General features: G+C 33.2%; 2 protein-coding genes across 2 annotated transcripts; one reads left to right on the top strand and one right to left on the bottom strand.

Moving 5' to 3' along the window:
- The first annotated feature begins 1,771 nt into the window (after window positions 1-1,771).
- On the top strand, window positions 1,772-9,430 carry LOC101212546 (uncharacterized protein sll0005). Its single transcript, XM_004138905.3, has 13 exons — window positions 1,772-2,155; window positions 2,780-2,929; window positions 3,468-3,638; window positions 4,301-4,444; window positions 5,325-5,430; window positions 5,528-5,676; window positions 5,791-5,916; window positions 6,153-6,296; window positions 6,864-6,951; window positions 7,142-7,515; window positions 8,137-8,466; window positions 8,694-8,924; window positions 9,054-9,430. The coding sequence occupies exons 1-13, from the start codon at window positions 1,925-1,927 to the stop codon at window positions 9,186-9,188; spliced, it is 2,379 nt and encodes a 792-aa protein (XP_004138953.3). The 5' UTR covers window positions 1,772-1,924; the 3' UTR covers window positions 9,189-9,430.
- A 1,388-nt stretch (window positions 9,431-10,818) lies between these two features.
- LOC101212301 (3-ketoacyl-CoA thiolase 2, peroxisomal) lies at window positions 10,819-14,639 on the bottom strand. Its single transcript, XM_004138904.3, has 14 exons — window positions 14,416-14,639; window positions 14,024-14,100; window positions 13,772-13,856; window positions 13,529-13,655; window positions 13,346-13,444; window positions 13,146-13,213; window positions 12,911-13,018; window positions 12,754-12,831; window positions 12,519-12,651; window positions 12,325-12,421; window positions 11,917-12,040; window positions 11,731-11,839; window positions 11,244-11,327; window positions 10,819-11,158 (listed from the first exon to the last, which is right to left on the bottom strand). Exons 1-14 carry the CDS (start codon window positions 14,500-14,502, stop codon window positions 11,049-11,051), a joined length of 1,386 nt encoding a protein of 461 aa, XP_004138952.1. The 5' UTR covers window positions 14,503-14,639; the 3' UTR covers window positions 10,819-11,048.
- Window positions 14,640-22,278: the final 7,639 nt, after the last annotated feature.

The raw sequence follows: 22,278 nt of genomic DNA, 5'->3' as shown, positions 1-22,278 counted from the left end.
TATATATTTAGATATCGACTCAACACCATGTTGTTAAAAGAATCTCTTGTACAGATTAATTTGACATTCAAAACTAGATTGAAAGAAATAGAAATGGATAGAAGATCAAATCCACGCAGAATCTCGAACTAGATAAAATTCATACGACAACAAATTTTAGTTTATCATCTTTATACAAACGACTCTAAAATCAAATCTAACGTGGAAAAATCAAATTATGATTTTTAAATAGGTGTTTGTTTGCATGTTAAAGAAGTTAAGCTGCCCCTCGTGATAATCACTAATCACATTCCTATTCTACTTAGATTTAGTGGCCTCTTCAATTCAACAAAGTTAGGCTTGAAAGTGATGACCTTTTATATACCCATGTTTTTCTTTTCAATAAATATTTCTTTAGCACTTCTTTAAGATATATGTTTTTTCTATTTCGACTCACAAACCTAAATCTTATACTTGCAACACTCTTTCATACCATAAATCTAAGTAGACTATCACATCTAATAAAATAATTGATTGACCTTACCAATTCCATTAAACAAAATGTTCTGTACATTTATAGGTAATTGTTAGGTATGTTAAAAATCATCAATGACTCAAAAAATCTTTATCAACCCAATACAATCAACAAGTTGCATCTATTCATTTATAGAATTCCTCAAATAAGTGCTAACTAAAACAAACTAATTAACTAGACACATATTGTTAAGTCTAAAGTTGTTTATTTACTCATGAAATTATAGATATTAGTATTTTACTAAAAAAAAATCAAATGACTCAATAACCAAACTACTCCATTCAAATATTTTATATATGAATTTGTTATTTTACAATAATTGTTTGAGTTAGTGAAATTTTCGGTTCGTTAGTAAAATCTTGTAATTAGGGGTGTAAGATTAAACCGACAACCCGAATAAACGAGACTATCCAACCCATATTATATGAGTTGAGTAATTATTATTATTCTTATTTTAGTTGGATTATGGATCTTGAATTGGGAATTAAAAGATTGTGTTCAATTTAACTCAAGTGCAATATATATATTTATATTTATATCATTAATTTAGTAATGCATCATCCTCATTTTGTCAAATTCAGTTTTCACATCGTGCCTAATCTCTCTAACTCACCCTCTCTCTCGTCTCAATTTCTCATTTTCGGCATTCAACGTTTGCTTCTCCGTCTTTTGGGTTCACCATACATTTCTTTCAACCCAACCCAAGCCGTTGACATCCCTACTTATAACAGTTAAAATATTATGAGTCTCTAAGATATTCTCGTAGATCCATATCTAATTTCTTGCATCCTAAGTATATAATTTAATAAAATATTATCATGTAACATTTTTATTTTTAAAATTGATTTTTGTGTGGTAGAGATTTAACAACATTTTAAAAGATTACAATAACAACATACATGTTATTTTAAAAGATTAGAAATACAACATAATGTATGGAGGATAATCATTAATAGACTGATAAGTAGTAGATGTAGTGCTATGTTTACAAATTAAAAAAAAAAAAAAGTTTGTATACATAGAGATATATTAAATAGTGATAATGGAATTGTTATATTTGCGTAATGCTAAAATGGTAAAATTTGAAGTGCATTCTAAACTAATTCCATGCTCCAAATGAGGCCACGTGTTACTTTGAGGGCCAAAGGGTCTGTGGGTTCTCATTCCTCAATGCACATTGTCAAACTAACAACCACCAACGCCAACACCAACACCACCCTTCGTTTACATTACATTACATCACATAGTCAATTTCAGTCCTTCTTCTCTTCTTCTCCCAATTATTCTCTACCAAACACTTCATCTCTCTCTCTCTCTCTCTCTCTCTCTCTCTCTCTCTCTCTCTCTCTCTCTCTCTCTCTCTCTCTTACTGAAGAAAAAGAAGAAGAAGAAGAAGAAGAAGGTTCCGCCATGGACGCTGCAGCACCACAGCTCGTCTCCTGTGGAATCGACACAATTCGCCACCGAACACTACCATCGCGTCTTCCATTCCCTAAAACGACCGTCAGAGCTCGCAAGCGCTCCGGTAAGGTTCTTGCTGTTGCGACTGAGCCGAAACCCACGAATTCTTCTCCAAAGAAATCCGTTAACGGATCACCTAGGTCTCCCCCGGCCTCTAAACCTCTCAATGGAGTTTCCACTGTAATTACTCTCCCTTTCTTTGAATTGAACCGGATTGTTGATTTCCTTCTTTTTTTGTTTCCTTATTGAACTGGTTTATGATTATTCAGTTCCTTTGTTTTACGGTAGGATTCGATATCGCCGTTTGGTTAGTCTAGGATTTGAATGACGTAAATGTAAAACTAGAGTGATAGGTTAATTTTCATATCTTCTTGGACGACTTTTGATGAAATAATAGAATTCGGACTACTCAGCTTAAATAATTAACAAAATGTGCATACTTGTCTATAGCTTGGTGGTCTAGGAGTTTTTGCTTCATCTGAGTTCATTTCGAAGAAAAGAACGGTTTGAATGTCTATAGGGCGAGCTAGTTCGTATTCTTGATGGTTCTCTTATTTTCTAGCATCTACGTTGAGAGATGGTAGGTTGTGCTGTTAGATACCCAATATTTCGTTTTCATCCTCCGACTTTGAATCAACGAAATATTATTTAACTTTTAACCAGATTCCTCGTTGTGTGTTTGTTTCCTTGTTATTTAAGGTGCACTTTTCCGTGGATTATTGGTTATGTTCCTTATTGATGTACCTCTAAATTGATTAAATATGCTCTATTGGTGGCACTCTTAACTGATATTAGAAATGACAGAAAATTGGAGATGTTTCGAAGGAAATTAAAAGAGTCCGAGCCCAGATGGAAGAAAATGAAGAGTTGGCAATACTCATGAGAGGACTACGGGGACAGAATTTAAAAGATTCCCTTTTTGCAGAGGATAATGTTGAGCTCCGTCTTGTTGAGGTATAAGTGCGTGAATCGTGATTAACACACGATTTTATTTGATCTCTCAATAATGTGTGATATAGTTTGTCTTTTCTGTTCTACTCATGACCTGAAATCCAGTTTTGAAACATGGAAGTGAGATACGTATGGTTAGTTGTTCAGATGCAAAGTGAGTAAAACCAATTTCAGAACAATCTTGATTCTCTACCATTCTTGAAAAATTCACTTAGGAAAATGTAAAATGTGTTTTTCTGAACTCTGTTACATTTTAAGATTATGATAAACGCGTTATCAGGTTAGAGTTGATTGTTTTTTTTGTTTGTCATCAATAACATTGGAAGGTTGTGGATGTGAATCAATGTATTATCACTGAAGTTTTGTTTGGTCTAAATAGAGGGGACACCTCTTCATGGAAGATTATAATATGAAAAACTAAATTGGTGTGCATGGAACTTACAAAATTCTCTCTGACAAAGCTTTAGCAAGCTCATTTTTCTAGGTGATCCCCCCTCTTTTTTTGTTGATGTATGTAAATATTTAAATTATTATATTTTAGGTAGATGAGAGCAGTGAGTTCTTGCCTTTGGCATATGATCCTGCAAGCATATCTGCATATTGGGGGAAAAGACCACGTGCTGTAGCAACTCGAATTGTTCAGTTGCTTTCTGTTGCTGGAGGCTTTCTCTCACATATTGCCTGGGATATCATAAACAAGAAAATTAAGGAGGTACATCGTCATTCCGCTTTTTCTATTTTGTAATGCTACAGTCAGATGTGGGCAATCATGTACAGTATGCAAACATTGGGAAAACTTTAGAATTTAGAATTTGGAGTTTTCTCTTAAGTAGTAGTGAATTTTGGGGGCTTGAATATGGTCTTTTTGAATGCTTGATGGGATATGGGAGTGCCTATTGTAATTGGTTGTGGATATTATCATACTTGTTGGTAGCATTTACAAAGAACAGTGACTATCATGGCCAGCGGTGAAGTTTTGATTACTTCATGCTCTCTAATTCCTTCACCATCCTCCAAAAAAGGCTACATCTCTCTATGCAGCCATGTGCTATGTACACTGCTTGTACTTACCTACTCACAACATTCCATGTTTGCATCAGGACAGATTAGTCGAATAGTTTTACAACTGAATTTTTATCCAACAGATCACTCGTCCCCTTTCACCCTTTTCCTGCAGTGTAATTAACTACACCTGATATATGAAAACCAAATAAAACATTGAATCTTATAATACACAGTCACTATTAAGATAACACACATTTTAACTGATTCTTTAACAACGATGAATATACCACTTATAATTCTCTTTTCCTAATCATGCCAATAACCTCTCTTTCCCGTGTTTCCTTTTGCGAATGAAACATTTTAATTCAGAATGAAGTTGAAAGAGCCATTGAATTAAGGGAGATTGTGACCTCATTGGGTCCAGCATATATTAAGCTAGGACAAGCTCTGAGTATTCGACCGGATATACTGTCACCTGTTGCAATGACTGAGCTGCAAAAACTTTGTGATAAGGTAAGGTTAGCATTTTATATATAAAGATGGTATGGTTTAGATTATCTGATTTTCCTTGTTAGAATTAAGCACTGCAAATTGAAAGTGATGACAAACATACTTGGAAACATGCATCTAATCCTATGTAGTTGATGATGGACAAAGTGAACATTATTTTTCTTATTCCCGTGGTTGATAATAGATACTCTTCAAGAACTTTCTACTATCCTTCTCAATTGGGTGGTTTTGTAGTGAGTAGTTCTCTCTGGCAGGGGGTGCAATTCTCACCTGGGGAGGTTGTCTCTCTCTTTGGGCAATGCTTTGTGACTGTAAAAATTTGAACTTGGCTAATACAACAACATTGTAGGGGATGAAGGGGTGTGAAGCTCTAATATTGAACCTTCCATGTCAAACTTTACGTCAATAGCTCATGCTATTGGAATTTCAAAACAAGAGTTATTGCTTGAAAAACTTATAGATTGCTGCATCCTTTCTGGACATCTTTTCTTGCAGCTTTTTTTTAGTTCTTGTAATGAACATCTAGCTTTAGTCTTCATGTGTTTAATTATGTTAATTGACTTGATCCATGCAAAAAAAAAAGAAAAGAAAATATTCACTTGAAGCTTAACTACTATGATATCTTTCTGGAACTGAGGTATCAATTTTTATGACATTAAATTTATGGTAAATCGGGCCTATTAGGTAGCTAAATTTTAGTCCAATTTCATTCCACCAACTGACTGCATGCTTATAGCAGGCCAGATATTTCTATTCTAGTTTAGTTCTCATCTGGACATGACATAGGGACTTTACTGTTGATGTTCCCATTGTCAGTTATCATTAAGTTAGAATGGCTCCTATTTTGTTACAATCTGATCTTTTTTCCTTTTTCTATTTGAAGGTTCCTTCATTTCCTGATGATGTTGCTATGGCTCTCATTGAAGAGGAACTTGGTCAACCATGGCAGAACATCTATTCTGAACTTTCTCCATCCCCGATTGCTGCTGGTACGTACATTTATGTACAGACATTTACTAGCCCAAAGTTTTCTTTAATATTATGATATCATGTTCACTTATTTATTTTTCCTGAAAAATATGACAGCTTCTTTAGGACAGGTATATAAGGGTCGTTTAAAAGAAAACGGAGATCTGGTGGCTGTTAAAGTTCAGAGACCTTTTGTTCTAGAGACTGTGACTATTGATTTATTTATCATACGAAATTTGGGCTTGGTTCTTCGGAGGTTTCCACAGGTACTCTTCTCAACAAGAATGAAGGGGATATAATTTAGTTATCTTTTAAGTCTAAAAGATGGAACTAGTTTTTATAATGCAATTCTTGTTTCTGATTTATCTTTTTTTTTTCAGATTTCTCTAGATGTGGTTGGGTTGGTAGATGAATGGGCAGCACGCTTTTTTGAGGAGTTGGATTATGTGAATGAGGGTGAAAATGGAACACGCTTTGCTGAGGAGATGAGAAAGGATCTTCCTCAGGTAAACCCAGCAGCTTGTTCATGGTGATCCTCTGATATGTAGATGTCAGTATTTAATGTTCAACTGTTTCAGCTTTAGCCTCAAAGTGTTTGAAAAGTAAATATACAATACTCATATTTTTATACGTAGGCCATGCACCATAATATTTTAAGATGGTGATTTAAATATGTAATATGATTTCTCTACTTATTTACTTATGCTTTATTATCGATACTTAGTTCTTGTCATGCTTTTAGGTGGTTGTTCCAACAACATACCAAAAATATACTTCAAGGAAAGTCCTCACAACAGGATGGATAGATGGAGAGAAGCTATCCCAGAGCACGGAAAGTGATGTTGGGGAACTTGTGAATGTGGGAGTTATATGCTACCTAAAGCAGGTAATTTACTAGGCCAATCAGCACCCTTTCCTTTATTCATGCTAAGGGAGGATGCTCCTCCCTTGAACCAAAAATTCAGAAGCAGGTATACATCTACATTTTACACAAGGCAATACGTATCCTCATAAAGAACTATTTTTTCCCCTTTAACCAATAACCTTCTTGGCATCGAGTAGTTGATAGTGCTGACATAGTGTAGCCTCTGCCAGGATAATCTAGTTATGAATCTATGATCAAGTGTCTATGGTAACACCAGTATATATTTGTTTCCTGCTCCTGGCTCTTTGCCAATTTAGTTTGGTCCCCCATTCCTGTTCAATTCACTATAATATCTAGTTGCTATGCATATTAAAGTTAGAATCAAGGAAAAAGACTTGGTACGCTAAGATCCTGGCATACTTTTACCGTGATTAGAATTAAGGGACTTTTGGAATGTTATGTCATACATAAAGAAGATTTTTGTACTAGGAAAATGTTTTGCTAATGTGGGTCAAAATAGAATGCCGCGGTTACTCTTTTCCTTTTCTTATCTTTTGAGTCGTCTAACTAAAAGCATTTTCTTTGTAGTTACTTGACACTGGATTCTTCCATGCTGATCCTCATCCTGGGAATTTGATCCGCACACCAGATGGGAAGTTGGCCATACTTGACTTCGGTAACAAACTAAAGCACTCAAGACTACTATAAAGCATATAATAAAGTTCATTATAATTTCTTCCATTCAACCACGACTTAGATATCTCAACATGGTTTTGTGCACAAAACATGTCTAATAACTAGTCTTTTTTATCTCGAACATTCTCATGATTTTAATGGTGACTTGATTTATTCTTATTCTGTTACAGGTCTAGTCACGAAGTTAACTGATGATCAAAAGTATGGAATGATTGAAGCAATTGCACATCTCATTCATCGAGATTATTCAGCTATAGTCAAAGACTTTGTTAAGCTTGGTTTTATCCCAGAGGGTGTTAATTTGGAACCAATCTTGCCAGTCCTAGCAAAGGTTTTCGATCAGGCTCTTGAAGGTGGAGGTGCTAAGAACATCAACTTCCAGGAACTGGCTTCAGATTTAGCTCAGATAACATTTGACTATCCGTTTCGGATACCTCCATATTTTGCTCTTATAATTAGGGCAATTGGGGTTCTAGAAGGAATAGCTTTAGTGGGAAACTCTGATTTTGCCATTGTTGATGAGGCCTATCCTTATATTGCACAGGTACATTCTTTTTTCCTTTTCTTTTCTTATGATTATTTGGTTACCTACAATTTTTTCTTGATAGAAATAAATGCGTGCTCATGGCAGTGGGTGTATTCCTTTATGATAGATCTATTAGTTGAGTTTTAGTAGTGCAAGTGTGCTACACAAACATTGATAACAAGGATAGTGTTGTTTGTTTCATGGTACGTTTTCGTTTTTTCCCTGAAAATTGTGAAGTATAAAGAATTATTGCATATTTTCTTGCAAATGATGTAAACTAAACCTCAACTTTAAATGTTAATTAGCATTTTTCTATATGTACAGTGAACTAAGAGTCGGATCTATAGTTCATAACTAAATCAAGTTCACCAATTTTAGCTTTGATACCCATGCACTTGGAAAAATACTTGATTTTCTTGGGTGCTGAAATAAACTTGTAGGCCAAATACAGTAGTTTTTTTTCGAAGACTCCCTTTTGGTCCTTTGGTTGTTATCAAATTGGATTATGGGCTCTTGAAAACTAGAAACATGTTCTAACAACCATTACTAACCATTTGTTCCTAGCCAAAAATTTACGAAAAGGTGTTGAACTGAGCTCTTTTACTTGATACATATGGATCTCTTTCTTCTTTCTTTCAGAGACTTCTGACTGATGAGTCTCCGAGGTTAAGGAATGCCTTACGATACACGATCTATGGGAAGTCTGGAGTATTTGATGCTGAGAGATTCATTGATGTTATGCAAGCCTTCGAGAACTTCATAACTGCTGCTAAAAGTGGGGGTGGAGAGGGTCTTAATGGGGGTATGGCCGAGCTTGGTGGTCTGGGAACCCGAACAGCATCTCCCTTTACTCAATTTCTTCCCGCTCCCCGTGAACTCCAGCAAAAGAAACCAATTGAGACAAGGGCTTCCTTAGCCTTTCTGCTTTCTGATAGAGGGAACTTTTTTCGAGAATTTCTTCTTGATGAGGTAAAACTCAAGAACTTTGATCAGTTGATGACCTTTTTGGGTCCCAGAAATGCGACTCCTGAAGTGCATTTATGTATCCAACATTGTAGGTCTTTGAAGTAAACTGAGCCTATGATCTTCAGAAATTTCTTGCTTTATGTCACTTTTCTCTTTTGAAGTTTAAACAAGCAATGCCAATTTGTTGCTTTTATAAAAGCGTTGTGTTTTGTGCCATGTGCTATGTGCAGATTGTGAAGGGCATTGATGCAATCACAAGGGAACAGTTAGTACGGCTAATGTCAATCTTTGGACTTAGAAATACTACACCAATTTTTAACATGGTTCCTTCCATTGGACCATTCAAGCCTGTTGCATTCCTACCCTCTATAACAGAAGAAGACAGGGTCATATTAAATAATGTTCAAAAGATTCTTGAGTTCTTAACGGCAGGAAGTTCAATCTCAACAAAATCCAAAGAGGTACTTGAAAACTCAGTTGAAAGTCTTCAAATATAATTAAGAAGTTTTCTTTTTTCTTTTTAATCTTCTTTTATTAGCCAAATATATCCTTACTGTTTTTCCATTTTTCATCCTTGTGGCCACAAACAGGGTCTTGATGTTGTTCGAGTTATTCAAGAGCTTCTTCCAGTTTTGCCAGGCATCTCTGCCACAGTTCTTCCTGAGGTGGCCAGTCGATTATCATCCCGAGTAATTGCCCGGTTAATTCGCGATTCAATGCTATGAAGAATTTGCACAATTCTACCTTTACACTTCACATATAATATATATATATATATATATGTAGCCTAACCTGATCATCTTTCAGGCCTTTCCAATGCTTATATGCTCCAATTTTTTCTTTTTTTTTTGTATAGCATTCACTAACAGGAAATGTAAAAAGTTGGCAGTTCTTTTGAGTGCCAAAATGCTTGATATAGTGAAAGAAAATAAAAATTATTTTGATAGAGAGACCGTGTTTACAGCTTGATGCTAACCTTAATCTTACTATCTTTTATGTCTAAGTTTCTCTTTTATAATGCATTGTTTTTATGCTTATTATTATCAATTATATTATTTATCTTTCCTACTCTTATGACCCTTCTAATGCATTGAAAGCTTGCTTAAGAAGAGCAATTGTTTCATAATATATGGGTTTTTTGTTTAATACTTCTAAGAATTTTTACTTTATGAGTAGTTTTGAAAGCTTTTATGCATGTCGTGGATTCACTCATCGTAAAAGACTATTCCTTCAGGTTAGAGATGACTTTTAAAAAAATAAATTTCACCTTTTTCTAAATATAATAATAATAATAATAAATGTTATTGGATTTTTATTATAAACTTCGAAGACTTGATTATTATCACATTTCATATATATGAAAATTATGTATGATCCAGACTAAATAAAACACAGATTGTTTGGGTTCCTAAATCAAATCCATGGAATTTGGGAACCGACAAATATAATCAAATATTTATGGAATCATCATATACATGTATTAATACACAGCACCAAATGCTCATTTTGGTATTTTGAAAAAATCAATTACTTCACCAAATAAAAAGATTTTATAAAAGAGGAGACTGTTTCCATTGTTTTCAGCCTTTCACTACTCCAATAATGAGTGCTTCTTCTCTAAAGGAAAAGGCAAAAACAACTTCACGGTGGAGGCAGCGTATATAGTCAATGATTGTGTCCCCAAAACACACCATTCTTAGATTTCATTGCGTAAACAAACTACTTGTATTTTAAAATTAAACAAATACTCTGTTACTCTGATATCATATTGGATAATATACATTACAGGGCCTTTTAATTTTTTCAAGGTGGAATTTTCAAGACTTTGTCTAGGACCCAATTTCGATTTTTCTAATATAAAATAATCAGAATCCTAAAAAAAAATGAGACTAACTTTTTTGCTTATGTCACACAAATAACAATCAATGTTCAATTGTGATTGACATAGTGGATAAACATTTAACTTCAAGGTGGAGTAGGGCTTGAATGTGGCATGATAATATGTCTGTGCATTTGGGTTTAGGATTAAACTCAACTAGCGTAGTATGCGTTAAATATGGCTTAGTAGAAAGTAGAAGAGAGGAGGATATTAAGCTCACACATACGCTTGAATTTCTGCTTACGAAAATAGTAATCTGGTTGATGCAATATTAAGATGGAAGTGCACATCCTACTTCCTATAGCCAATACACTACCAACTCCTTCTGACCTTTGAGCTTTCAAAATCTCCGCGAGTCTTATGGGGAAAGAGGGAGTTTAGCGTGGGATTTATTTTTACTTTGTCAATGCAACACCTGAATTTTAAGTCTGTTATTTTATGGTTAGTAGAATGAAAATAAATAAAAAGAATCCATATGTAAAAGAGACCAATGGCCAAGTAGTGACAAGGCTTAACATATTTATATGATTATGTCCATCCATCATTAAGATAGATTAACATACACATCATCAGGTTTTCAAATAATAAAAAACCCTATTACCATCTACTTATTGGAAGAACCAAAATTATTATTCTTATTTTTTAAAAAAAGAAAAAAGAAAAAGAAATAAGATTATTTAAGTGTAAAGCAGCGGAATCTTGTCATCTATAGACAATCCTTGGACAATAGATTGTGGTTATCAACCTTCCGAGCATTGCACAACTCGTCAGCCACGTCGCCCCTCTCAAAGACAGCAGCTGCGCCCATTCCCGTCCCTGCATTTTAGTTTATATATCTTGTCAGCCTCAGCAGGCCCCTAAACAAATTATTGTCTTTAACCACAAAAACATGTAAAAGTACCTATGCACATTGAAATAACTCCAAAACGACAGTCTTTGCCACGCCGCTTCATCTCATGCAACAGAGTAGCGACACAACGGGCACCTATTAAAATAACAAACAAATTAATTGGTAAAAAACAAAGATGAAGCTTAAGTTATTGATACACATCCAAAATCATTGTTGGTCATCACAGTTGATCAATTTGCTGGTCCATTGCAATATATGTTCATGTTCGGATCCACATGAAGGCACTCAGAGCCAAACATTCGTAGGTAAGATATGATACATACATTTATATGTGTATAGATGCAGACGTGTGTGTGTGTATGTATATGTAGTTGTAAATCCTTACACGGCCAATGAAATAAAGAGAAATTTTACCAACAATAAAAGAACATTCACCACTACCATAGAACCTCCATCTCAATCACTTAGTGAATGAGTGCAAGGTAATACATATTACCGCTTGTAAATCGAGTTATAAATTGTTTGGCTATTAAAGTACCTGTTGCACCCAATGGATGCCCAATGGCCATTGCACCTCCATTAACGTTAATCTTCTCTGGGTCAAGTTCTAACTTATTGCGGCAATACACAAATTGTGATGCAAATGCCTGCACAGTAGTTCATTAACAAGGTTGATGAGTATTCAATTGTTTAAAAACCAAATTAACCTTTTACGATAAAATACCTCATTTATTTCGAAAAGGTCAATATCATCAAGCTCAAGACCGGCAGCCTTCACTGCAGCTGGGATAGCAACAGCTGGACCAACGCCCATGATGGCCGGATCCACACCAACAGCAGCAAAAGTCCTAAATTGGCAAATGAAATAAAACTTTATGGGCATGGTAATGACTTGGCTACAAGCCTAATATGGAAGTAGAAATGCAAGAACCTCTTGTATATAAATACAACTTTATAATAAGCAATCATTTCTCTTAGAACACAAGCAAGGACATCCTCAAAGAAAATCAACATGCAAACATGCCAAACTAAAGTAAAGGGGAACCAGACATCATAGAACGCATGGATGCTGAGGGTACGATGAGAGATGCATACATGTTTTATCCCTCTGTTCCAAAAGATATGTCCATACCTAAAGACACCAAGAATGGGTAGTCCCTTTTTTATTGCAACACTTCTCTTCATCAGGAGTACAGCCCCAGCGCCATCACTCACTTGACTAGCGTTGCCTACAGTAGGTCAGACAACAAAATATCAATTTAACTTGTCAAACAAAATTGAATGACACATTATTTATATTGCTATCAAAAAGAAATTGAACAGTACCTGCAGTGGTGCTTCCGTCTTTTTTAAATACAGGTTTCAGCTTTGCTAAATCTGCCAACGAGGCATTGGGCCGAATTCCATCATCAACAGAGACTGTAAAAGATTTCTCTTCACCAGTTTTAGGATCAACGAGCTGTTTGAAACAAATACCAGAGCCCGAAAGGATAAATCCAATGCCTTCCTATAAGTGCATGCATGAAAAATGATGCCAAAACCACAATAATGCTTGAAATACCTTGGTGCTCACAGGGATAATCTCATCTTTAAACCTACCAGAAGCAGTAGCAGCAGCAGCCTTTCTGTGAGACTCAACCTAAGCAAACAAATAACAAAAGTTATCGGAGAAGGTCACTAAAGAACACTAAAAACAGAACTTGGAACTTTTAACATACTGCAGCCTGATCTTGTTGCTCTCTAGTGACACCAAAACGATGAGCAACATTTTCGGAGGTTATGCCCATGGGAAGCAGGCAATTTTTAGCTTGTTCAAACATCTTTACCTAGCATGATTGAAGAGAAACTTTGTAGCCACCAAAATGCAAAACTAAAGAATAGTCTCAATTTCAAAGACAGATTAATGTTTCTTAAAGCATAATAAATTTTGTGAAGGGTAGGCAATATATATACTTTTGGATTGACTGATCCTTCCCAAGCCATTGGATTGGCAGTCATAGACTCCAAACCAGCACCAATGCCTGGAAAAATAATTGCATAAATGTTAAGTTCTTGGTGTCATATAAAAAAAGATTAAAGGATTTCAAACACTACTTTTCTAAGGGGAAAGGACAAAAGCCACTAGTTACAACAGTAGTACATTGATTTCTTACCAATATCATAAAACCCTGCTTTGATAGCAGCAGCCACATCTGCAACAGCCTGCAATCCAGATGAGCATTGCCTATTAACAGTTCTCACCGGCACAGTTTCTGCACAACAAAAAAATGTATCAATCAACAGATAAAATTCCAAATATCAAATTCTTGTCAGCTATAATAGGCAAGAAAATTTACCAGGAAAGCCAGCATAAAACGCAGCCATCCTGCATTCACTTGCTCTTTGGGACCCTGGTCCCAGAACACTGCCGACGATAATGTCCCCAACTTCACTTGGGTTGAGATTGGTTTTCTCAATCAATGCCTACATAAAATCCATATGTCAAGTACTATATAAATTAAAAGTGTAAATAAGAAAAACTTGTATTAATTTTTGTGACAGTAAATCAGCCCACAAACTTCATTGGCCAAGAAACAAACCTTCAAAACAGGCGCAAGAAGATCATCAGGGTGAGTGTCTTTGAAGCCACCGCGTTTTGATTTGCAGAGTGCAGTTCGATATGCTCTATTGAAAATAAAAGAGCACAAATACAAAATAGAAGAAAGTAGATATTACAATTGTTCATCAGCTAAACTAAACCAATGTTTATTTACAAAGGAGACAATATTATTAGTAATAATAATTAGCGAAAATCAATCAACCAGAAAGAGGGAGGGAGGCAGGCAACTTACGCAACAATCACTACGTCATCCCCAAAAACCGAACTCCTCTGGTATGCAGCACTATCCCCAGCTAAACATGCCGATGCCTAGTTTAATTAAAGAAAAAACTCCAATAAAATCGTGATTCAACCTTATAAAAGGATGAGATCATAGATCTAAATGAAAAACGAATCTTGAATATACATAGAAAATATAATATTCCAGAATGAATTACATAATTGTAGACCATCGCACAAAAATGACTTAAAGTCGAATTGATCCAATTCAAATTCTACTTTAGTTTCAAGTCATAGTAACAAATCCTTAAAGAAAAGGACCAAAAGCGACCTCGATCAACGAAGCGGAAAAGGCAAAACGAAGAACAGGAGGAATCGTGAGAAATTGAGAGTGGATGATCATACCGATAAGGATGAATCATGAGAGGGAAGGGAAGAAGATGGCCGGAGATGGTGAAGCAAAACCTTCTGCCTGTTGATTGCCTTCTCCATTTTGCTTTGTCCTTCGAGAAATTGGGATGGAAGAGAAGAAAAATCAAGAAATGGTTAATCTACGATTTGTTTGAGGTACAAACTTCATATATAAACAGTCAGCTTTTCATCCATATCCGTTTTCGAGGAACCAACAAATATTAAATATCTATAATTTACAATCATTCTTAATCTACGCCAAAATATTAAATAACATTAATATGATCCATTTTAGCTTAATTTCCATTACAAAACAAATAGCACTTTTACCTATTCTTTCAAATTTAGTAATTAGATGCGAAATAATTTAGTATATAGCAACATTTTAAAAAAATTGTAAATATAACTAATAGACTATATTGTAAATAATCATACAAATCTATCAGCAATACAAGTGATAGTTTTTCTATAATTGCAATTTTTTTTTTTAATGTTGCTATATCTTTTAATTATCATTCATCAAATAGTAATAAAATTATACTTACCAAATAAAAAATTTAGAGCCGACCAAAATTAAAAAGCCCATAAAATCGACTATTTTTCTAAAAAAATTCAAATTTTCTTTTCTTTTCCATCTTCTTTTGCATTTTTTCTTTTATATTTTTCAAATCTAAACTGCGATCGTGAAAAAAATTGTTGAATATTTGTACACGAGCTATCAATTTGGTAGTTGATCGTGTAGCCAAATCTAAAAGATTTATTTGGTACATATCTTGAAAAAATCGTTAAATTTGTGAGTTTTTTTTTTTTTTTTTTTGAAATTGTTCTATACAGTATAAATATTTTACTGATTTGTTATATTTTGCAAGAAACCCTTACAATAAAAGATTTATCGGTAGTGTTATGGTAATATGTGTTTGGAGGTAGGAAGATGAATAGTAGTGTTATGATAGTATGCTCTTAGGAGAGAGATTATAATAGTAGTGTTATGATAATAAACATTTGGAGGAAGAGTTATGATTGCAGTATTATTATAGCTTTTGAACATTAACCTTTAACACATATGAACGGTTGGTTATTCTAGTTAAATATGCCATTCAAATATTAGGTATAGAATTGAAAACTTAAAGTTATATTTGGGTATTTATCAACGTAAAAACAATTTTTTTTTTGGAAAACATACAAAAAAAAAATATTAGTGATTTATTAAACCTTTTAAAAATTTATAGAACAAAAAAAAACAAAAAGAAAGCAACAAGTTCTCAAAATTTAGTTGTAATTATTAAACAAAATATATAATTAAGAAAATTAATTTGTTAGAAGTGGGAAATTGGAGGTGAGGAAGAAAACGGGGTCGTATCACACCGACCAGACTATGGACGGAGGATTGTGTACTCCTCTCTCTCTCTCCCCACACTCGGTCAACACCCGTGTATCTCAATTCATCACAAAGTTCAATTTTATATTACCCATTTAAAAATTAAATATTTAAACCTTCTAATTTTAAGAATACAACTGCTTCAGAAATTAGAAATTTTAAAATAGAATGTTTAGAAGTAAAAGTAAAACAGATGATTTATGAAAGAATCTTCCGAAAATAATTTCAAATTATTTTTTTAGTAAAAAAAATCTCATTCAAATTATGTTTGTGTGAATGTGATGCAGCACATGTAGGTAAATGAGAGTGACGCATGGAGATGCGTGCACGAGTTTTGTAATTGAGAGGAATATTATCGGAATTTCAGCTTCTCATTTACTTATTTATATTTAGTTTATTTGGTTTTCTTTGCGTTTTGAGGATAAATATCATATTATGGTATTTAGCGTGAGGATTTGGTGTTAAAATGTTTGTGCTCTATCAAACACAAAAGGAAACAAAACAGAGAAAACAGCAGTGTGAATCATCCATCCTACATAAATTAAACTTAATCATATATTTTTCTTTCATTATAACAAAAGCTAAGTAGATTGTGTAAATTATAAATTGGATTGGTCGACAAATTATTCAAGACTATGGTCGAAATTTAACCTAATAAATATTGAGATCAAACCTAAACCCAAAAACAATTTGGCTCACGCCCATATAGGCCTCTATAAGTAAATGCCTTATCCCTTGAGGAGAAGAAGAAGAGAGGGCTTCTAACTCTTATAGCTAGATAGCTTAAATAAAGATGTCTCATTACAAGTTATTTAATGATGTCAAATTTTTCATAAGTGTCCTAACGATCTTCAGTTTTACACAAATGTAAAGTCCAAAAGACCAAACTATTCATCTTTATTTTAATAATATATTAAAAGAATAGAAAAATGAAATAAGAACAGTAGACCGTAACATGAGATAAAGATTTACATTTACTAGATTTCCTATGTAATATGGTATGTGATTAATTTTATTATGGTAATATTATAATCAAAATTACCCCTTAATTATTTTTCTTTTGGTGTTTTTGTTAAAAAAATTCTTCTCTCCGTTCGATATCTCTCTCGTCCATTCTTTCTTATTTCGTTCCTCTTTTTCAATTATGTGTATGATGCTTAATGCTTAATATTTAATGATATATGATATATATTATAAACTATATTATATTTTTTATGTTGTAAATTCGCAGGGTGCACTACATTGATTCTAAAAGGGAATAAATGGTCAAGAGTCTAGAAACTTAAAAAAGTTCATTAACCGCACAATAACATTAAATAAGGAAAAATAAATTCATTATATATTGTATCCTATATTACTTGAGATTTAAGAAAGAAAATTATTAACATGAAACAATTAGTTGAAAAAGATGACCATTAAAATAGATAACAATTTTGATCATACTTAACAATAAATAATAGAACTATATGTGTCACTACTTACGTATTATTGTAAATATGCAGATGTATATATTGGTAACATCGTAAAACATATTTAAGACATGCAGTGGTAGATAATATTAATGAAATGAATGTACACTGACAATAAATAATAGAACTATATGTGTCATGACTTACGTATTATTGTAAATATGTAGGTGTACATATCTAATAAATCACATAACAAATTTATAGTATGGAGTGATATATAATATAGTAATGAAAATAATATGCACTTGAATCGTTTAAAATACAATCAGAATATACTGCAATTTTGTTCATACATGAAATATTAAAAATATATGTGTCACTGTTATTGTAAATTCTATATATGAAATATTATCTACTGGCAATGACACATTTAAGAAATAAAATTAAGAACATCAAAAAAAATTATTTGAAGAAGATAACCAAATTATTGAACTCATATTATACTTTTTGTTTATGGAAAATTTAAACATGAATTATATATGGCAAAATTTACATAAATAGGAAAAATAACAAAATATGAACGAAAAAATTACGTGCTTACTGATATTCTTGTTGAAGGAGATGGAAAGGTGAAAAAACAAAATCAGAAAGAACAAACGGAAAAGTGATTGGAACGTCGAAAAGTAGTTTTGTGAAATTTTGTTTCTATTTGCTGAAGAAATTGAATAAAGAGAATTTATAGAAATTAATAAATATACCATTACCATATTTTATTTAAACTTTATACCATATTACAATTAAATCTACCATAAATGATATCCTAATAATAAATACAAGTAAAATTCTGAATTATTTATTACATTAAATATTGAAGTTATAAAATAAGTAATAAATTTGGTATAATACAATTGTGGAAATATTTCTTATATAGTTTTGAAATTCATTTATATTTAAAATTCATGTGAAGTTAAAATGGTCCTAAAAGTACACAATCTTAATTAAGAAAATAAATGAAATTTTAAGACATTTGTGTAAAATCATGTGTAAACTAGGTGAATTCTTTAAATATTTCATGAAGAAAGATTGGAAGAACTGAATGCTAAAAGCACTTTAAAGATCTAAAGTTTAAAGATTGAAGCTTTGAAGATCTAAATAATATAATTTGTCACACCTCGTCCAAGACTACTATCTTTAAGCCCAAAACACGGTGTGAAGCCAACAAATATCGTTCTCCTCTCAACGATACTTGCTGCCTCTCAATGATACTTGCTGACCCTTAACTTAACTACTAACTCAATAACTGAAAATAAACAGTAAGATGTATGTATACTCATGAAACAACTATAAACAATAAAAGTAGTGTAGCCCATATTATATATAGTTAAAGTTTCAATAATCTTAGGTAGACATACATACGTAATAGAAGACAATATCTATACAACACCCAAAATCTTCAATAAGAAAAATATAAGTAGACCATATGCAAGTTTTATGTCAAGACATACTATGGTGAAAACTAAAACTCTCTAGCAGATGAACAACGGTAAGTTAGTCTCCAAGTGATGGAAACGGTAGACATGTGCAGCAGAATTAGGATCAATTTTTTACTCTAATTACAACTAAACTAGTTTAGTGCATAAAAAACCCTAAAATAACAAAGACAGAGTTAAAAGAAAAACCTTACCTTTGATGCTTTTCTTTTCTTATAATTTCCTCAGGTGTTTTTCACGATCTCTTCACGAAATTGAAGCCAGGACTACCATTAGCATTGACTCGCTATTCTTCGGACTTAGAATCGAGTTGTGGGACTCAAAAATGGTGGAGGAAATAGAGAGAGATGAGATTCTTTGGAGGAACCTAAACCTTTAGGTTTTTCTTTGTTTTTGATGTTGAGACTCTCTTTGAAAAAAAATTTTGGTGTTATTTTGTAATTCTCAATTACAAAATTAGTTTTTGAATTTTAAATCCAAGAGTAATTTCACCTTTGCATAAAACTTGTTTACAAGCGAAGTACATGCAAGAGCTTACCTATGTCACCACTTGGCATTCTTAGTGACAGGTGTCTTACATGCAATAAGTCACTTGCATATCACATACAAGTAATAAGTTTGTCATATCTCAACAAGTGTTATTATTTAAATTAGTATAAGGGCAATATGGTAATTCAACATTTAAATCAAATTCAAAGTTTGGTTTTTTCAAGTCCAAAGTCAACATTTTGACTTTTAACCATTTTGTCGTCTTGACTAATTTCAACCTTCCAAGCATGAATCCATATTCATTTCATCTTGCACCCTATGTCTCTAGCTATCCACCGGATCTTACCCCTGAAATGGGAGGTTTATTGGACCAGCGCCATTGAACTGCCCTCATCTATGCAGATCTAAGGCAATTTCATGTGAATAGAAGTTCATAGTTAGCTCAGGATTAAAATAAAGTTACATTGGATATCTATAAACGAAATAGTCAGTTTTACAAAGTTAACGGTGTTATAACTTAAAAGTGACTATTTCATGGTTCCAGTCTTATGTAAACTCTTTACATAGAATGCCCCCACTTTCTTGTCTTTACATGAACAATTTAGGATTACATCGTTTGTACTAACTACAAAGCAGGTCGCATCCATAGTGTCCCTAGAAAAAGGTGCCCAACTCGATACTATAGACTATTTAGGCTATTTACTTGAACTTGGTCCATGTTTATGTCTCTACATAAAGTTCAAATTTACATAATAATAACCTTAGGACCTTAGTTTATTGGCTTTAAGATTATAGTATCGATAATGACTTATTGAATAGAATATGATTACAAACTATGAGTTCTACGATATAAATTCCAACACCGAGACCACAATCTCTACTTGAAAAGTGAGAAAATGTTTTGAAGATGTGAGGTAAAACTCATTGAGTGACTAGCTTTAAAACAAAACATGCTTTATAAATCTGCAAGTAATAAACATAGCAAAGCAGTAAAATAGTTTATCAAGTTTCTCTATCTCTATGCTCTAAATCTAACCTTGGAAATGTTAGAGCTAAATTGATACTCGAATCCCGCTTAAAGATGGGAGACTAGACATCTTAGGAGAACTTCATCTATAAAAAAACTCTAAGATGAAAAATTAGGCATCCAAAAAAGCCCTCACCTCTATCACGCCTCCACCCGAAACATGTTCCTCCCTCGCGTTCCAAGCACGAACGCGACTTGATCAACAACTCCAACACCCATACTTAAACTTAAAACTTATAGCCAAAACACCTACTATTAAAACCTAACGCTTAAAAAAGAATGTGCCTTGTGGTATGAAAAAACAACACAAAAGTATTGAGAGAACTTAACAAGTTTATTCATTCCTTAGTAAACTTAGTACATTTACAAAGTTATGCTTTAAGAACTTAAAACTTCTAAACTTAAACTCCAACAACTTGCCAAACTCTTAATGTCTGACACAATTCAGTGACTCATCTCTCACTTCGCTTACCTAAGGAAGGGAAACTTAAAAAATAAACCCAACGCTTAGTAAGTGACATTTTAGGAAAACCTTTGGAGAATACAAGTATATGTATAAATATTTATTCATTTTAATTGCAAGATCAATTTCACAATGCCACATCATGCGCTAAAAATATTAAACACCCCATCAACCTCTACTTATTTCTTTTGCCTAGACATTGAAACCTTTTCCACTTATAGACTACCGTGACGACTTGTATCATCATCGACATCCCTAAAGATTACATGTTCAATTCAAGTTGCTCAGACAATCAACTCAAATACGAACCTCTCAACATATTCGACCACCTTCTCATTGCCATGTGAACCACTCAACGCATGATTGCCTTGACTCTTATATGCAAATAATTGCTAGCTCATGATAGAAATAAAACTAATGATTTACTCATATACAAGCATGCATTTCATATACAAGCAACATAAAATGAAACACTTAATTTACTTGAAAACATTTCAAATTCAATACATTCTTTCAAAGAGTCATGCTTTTCTTATAAACATAAACAAGTTTATACATGCATTTAACTATACAAAATATAACATGACTTGAAAAGAAAAGCTTTAGAAATCTATGTTCTTTCTTTTTGGAAGGGTCATTAAAAAAAAACTATATGTTTCCTCCTAACCCTCTTATTAATTCTTTTCTTCTTCTCCTCATCTAACGTCTTTGCAATGCTCTTCAATATTAAAGGACTCCCTCAGGTTGAAGGCACAATGCTGTAGCTTAGGGACAACATTGCACATCTTGTGCGCACATTAGGTTTTTGGAGCACCATAGCACTCTAAGAAAGCATTGCGGCGTTGTGAACTTTTTACAAACTGAACACTCGTTGCCTTGTAACATTGAATGTGATACCTGGCGGGGTGCCACTACCCTCTCCCTCCAGAGGCAAAGTAGTAATTTATACATTTTCTTTTTTGGTTTTAGTGCAATTAAGTTTAATTGTGGTTCATCTTAGTTCCATTTTGTCATGAGCACTCCGTTCTATTTCTTAGGTGCTTGAAACCTCTAAAATAATAAAATAAGCACTTACAACCTAAACACAATAATTCTAAATTAAGCAGAACAAGATAACACATTTTCAGTGTTATATCAAGAGAATTTATGTAGTACACATTTCTCTAACTTTCGTGTTTTTTCTTTCGAATGGTCAAATAGTAGGTTTAAAGCATTGCAACAATAACAAACAAATAAAAAAATAAGTTTCATTCACATTATGATTGTTTTGAAATGGTTGTTTATCATATAAATTCTTAAATTTTACATGTTCTATATTTATGACTAAATTGGATTGAGATCGAAAGTGTTACCTACATTGAGTGACAATTGTACTCTAAGTCCACTTTTATCACTAGACTGTTATGGCACGATGTATGCTTAATAAATAGTAAATAGTTCACCTAGTGGGTCCAATAGTGGGTATTTTATATAGTTATCCATTATATATTTATTTTTTTCAAGCAAAGGCATAACCCCATGACCTTGGCATTGGGACTAGTTATGATGGATGCTTCCGCTACCTTATTTATCTAATAGATAATTTTTATTTTAAATTTATG

Source organism: Cucumis sativus, chromosome 2, assembly GCF_000004075.3.
Source record: "Cucumis sativus cultivar 9930 chromosome 2, Cucumber_9930_V3, whole genome shotgun sequence".
Lineage (NCBI taxonomy): Eukaryota > Viridiplantae > Streptophyta > Magnoliopsida > Cucurbitales > Cucurbitaceae > Cucumis > Cucumis sativus.
Note: the sequence above shows the minus strand (reverse complement) of the source record. Positions and strands in the feature narration are given on the sequence as shown.

Coding starts and splice junctions, on each gene's coding strand:
- LOC101212546 (XM_004138905.3), top strand. CDS start 1,925: ATGGACGCTGCAGCACCACAGCTCGTCTCCTGTGGAATCGACACAATT. Junction 2,156..2,779: donor CTCTCAATGGAGTTTCCACT/GTAATTACTCTC, acceptor TAGAAATGACAG/AAAATTGGAGATGTTTCGAA. Junction 6,297..6,863: donor TTATATGCTACCTAAAGCAG/GTAATTTACTAG, acceptor TTTTCTTTGTAG/TTACTTGACACTGGATTCTT.
- LOC101212301 (XM_004138904.3), bottom strand. CDS start 14,502: ATGGAGAAGGCAATCAACAGGCAGAAGGTTTTGCTTCACCATCTCCGG. Junction 14,101..14,415: donor CTCATGATTCATCCTTATCG/GTATGATCATCC, acceptor TAATTAAACTAG/GCATCGGCATGTTTAGCTGG. Junction 12,832..12,910: donor AGCAACAAGATCAGGCTGCA/GTATGTTAAAAG, acceptor TTGTTTGCTTAG/GTTGAGTCTCACAGAAAGGC.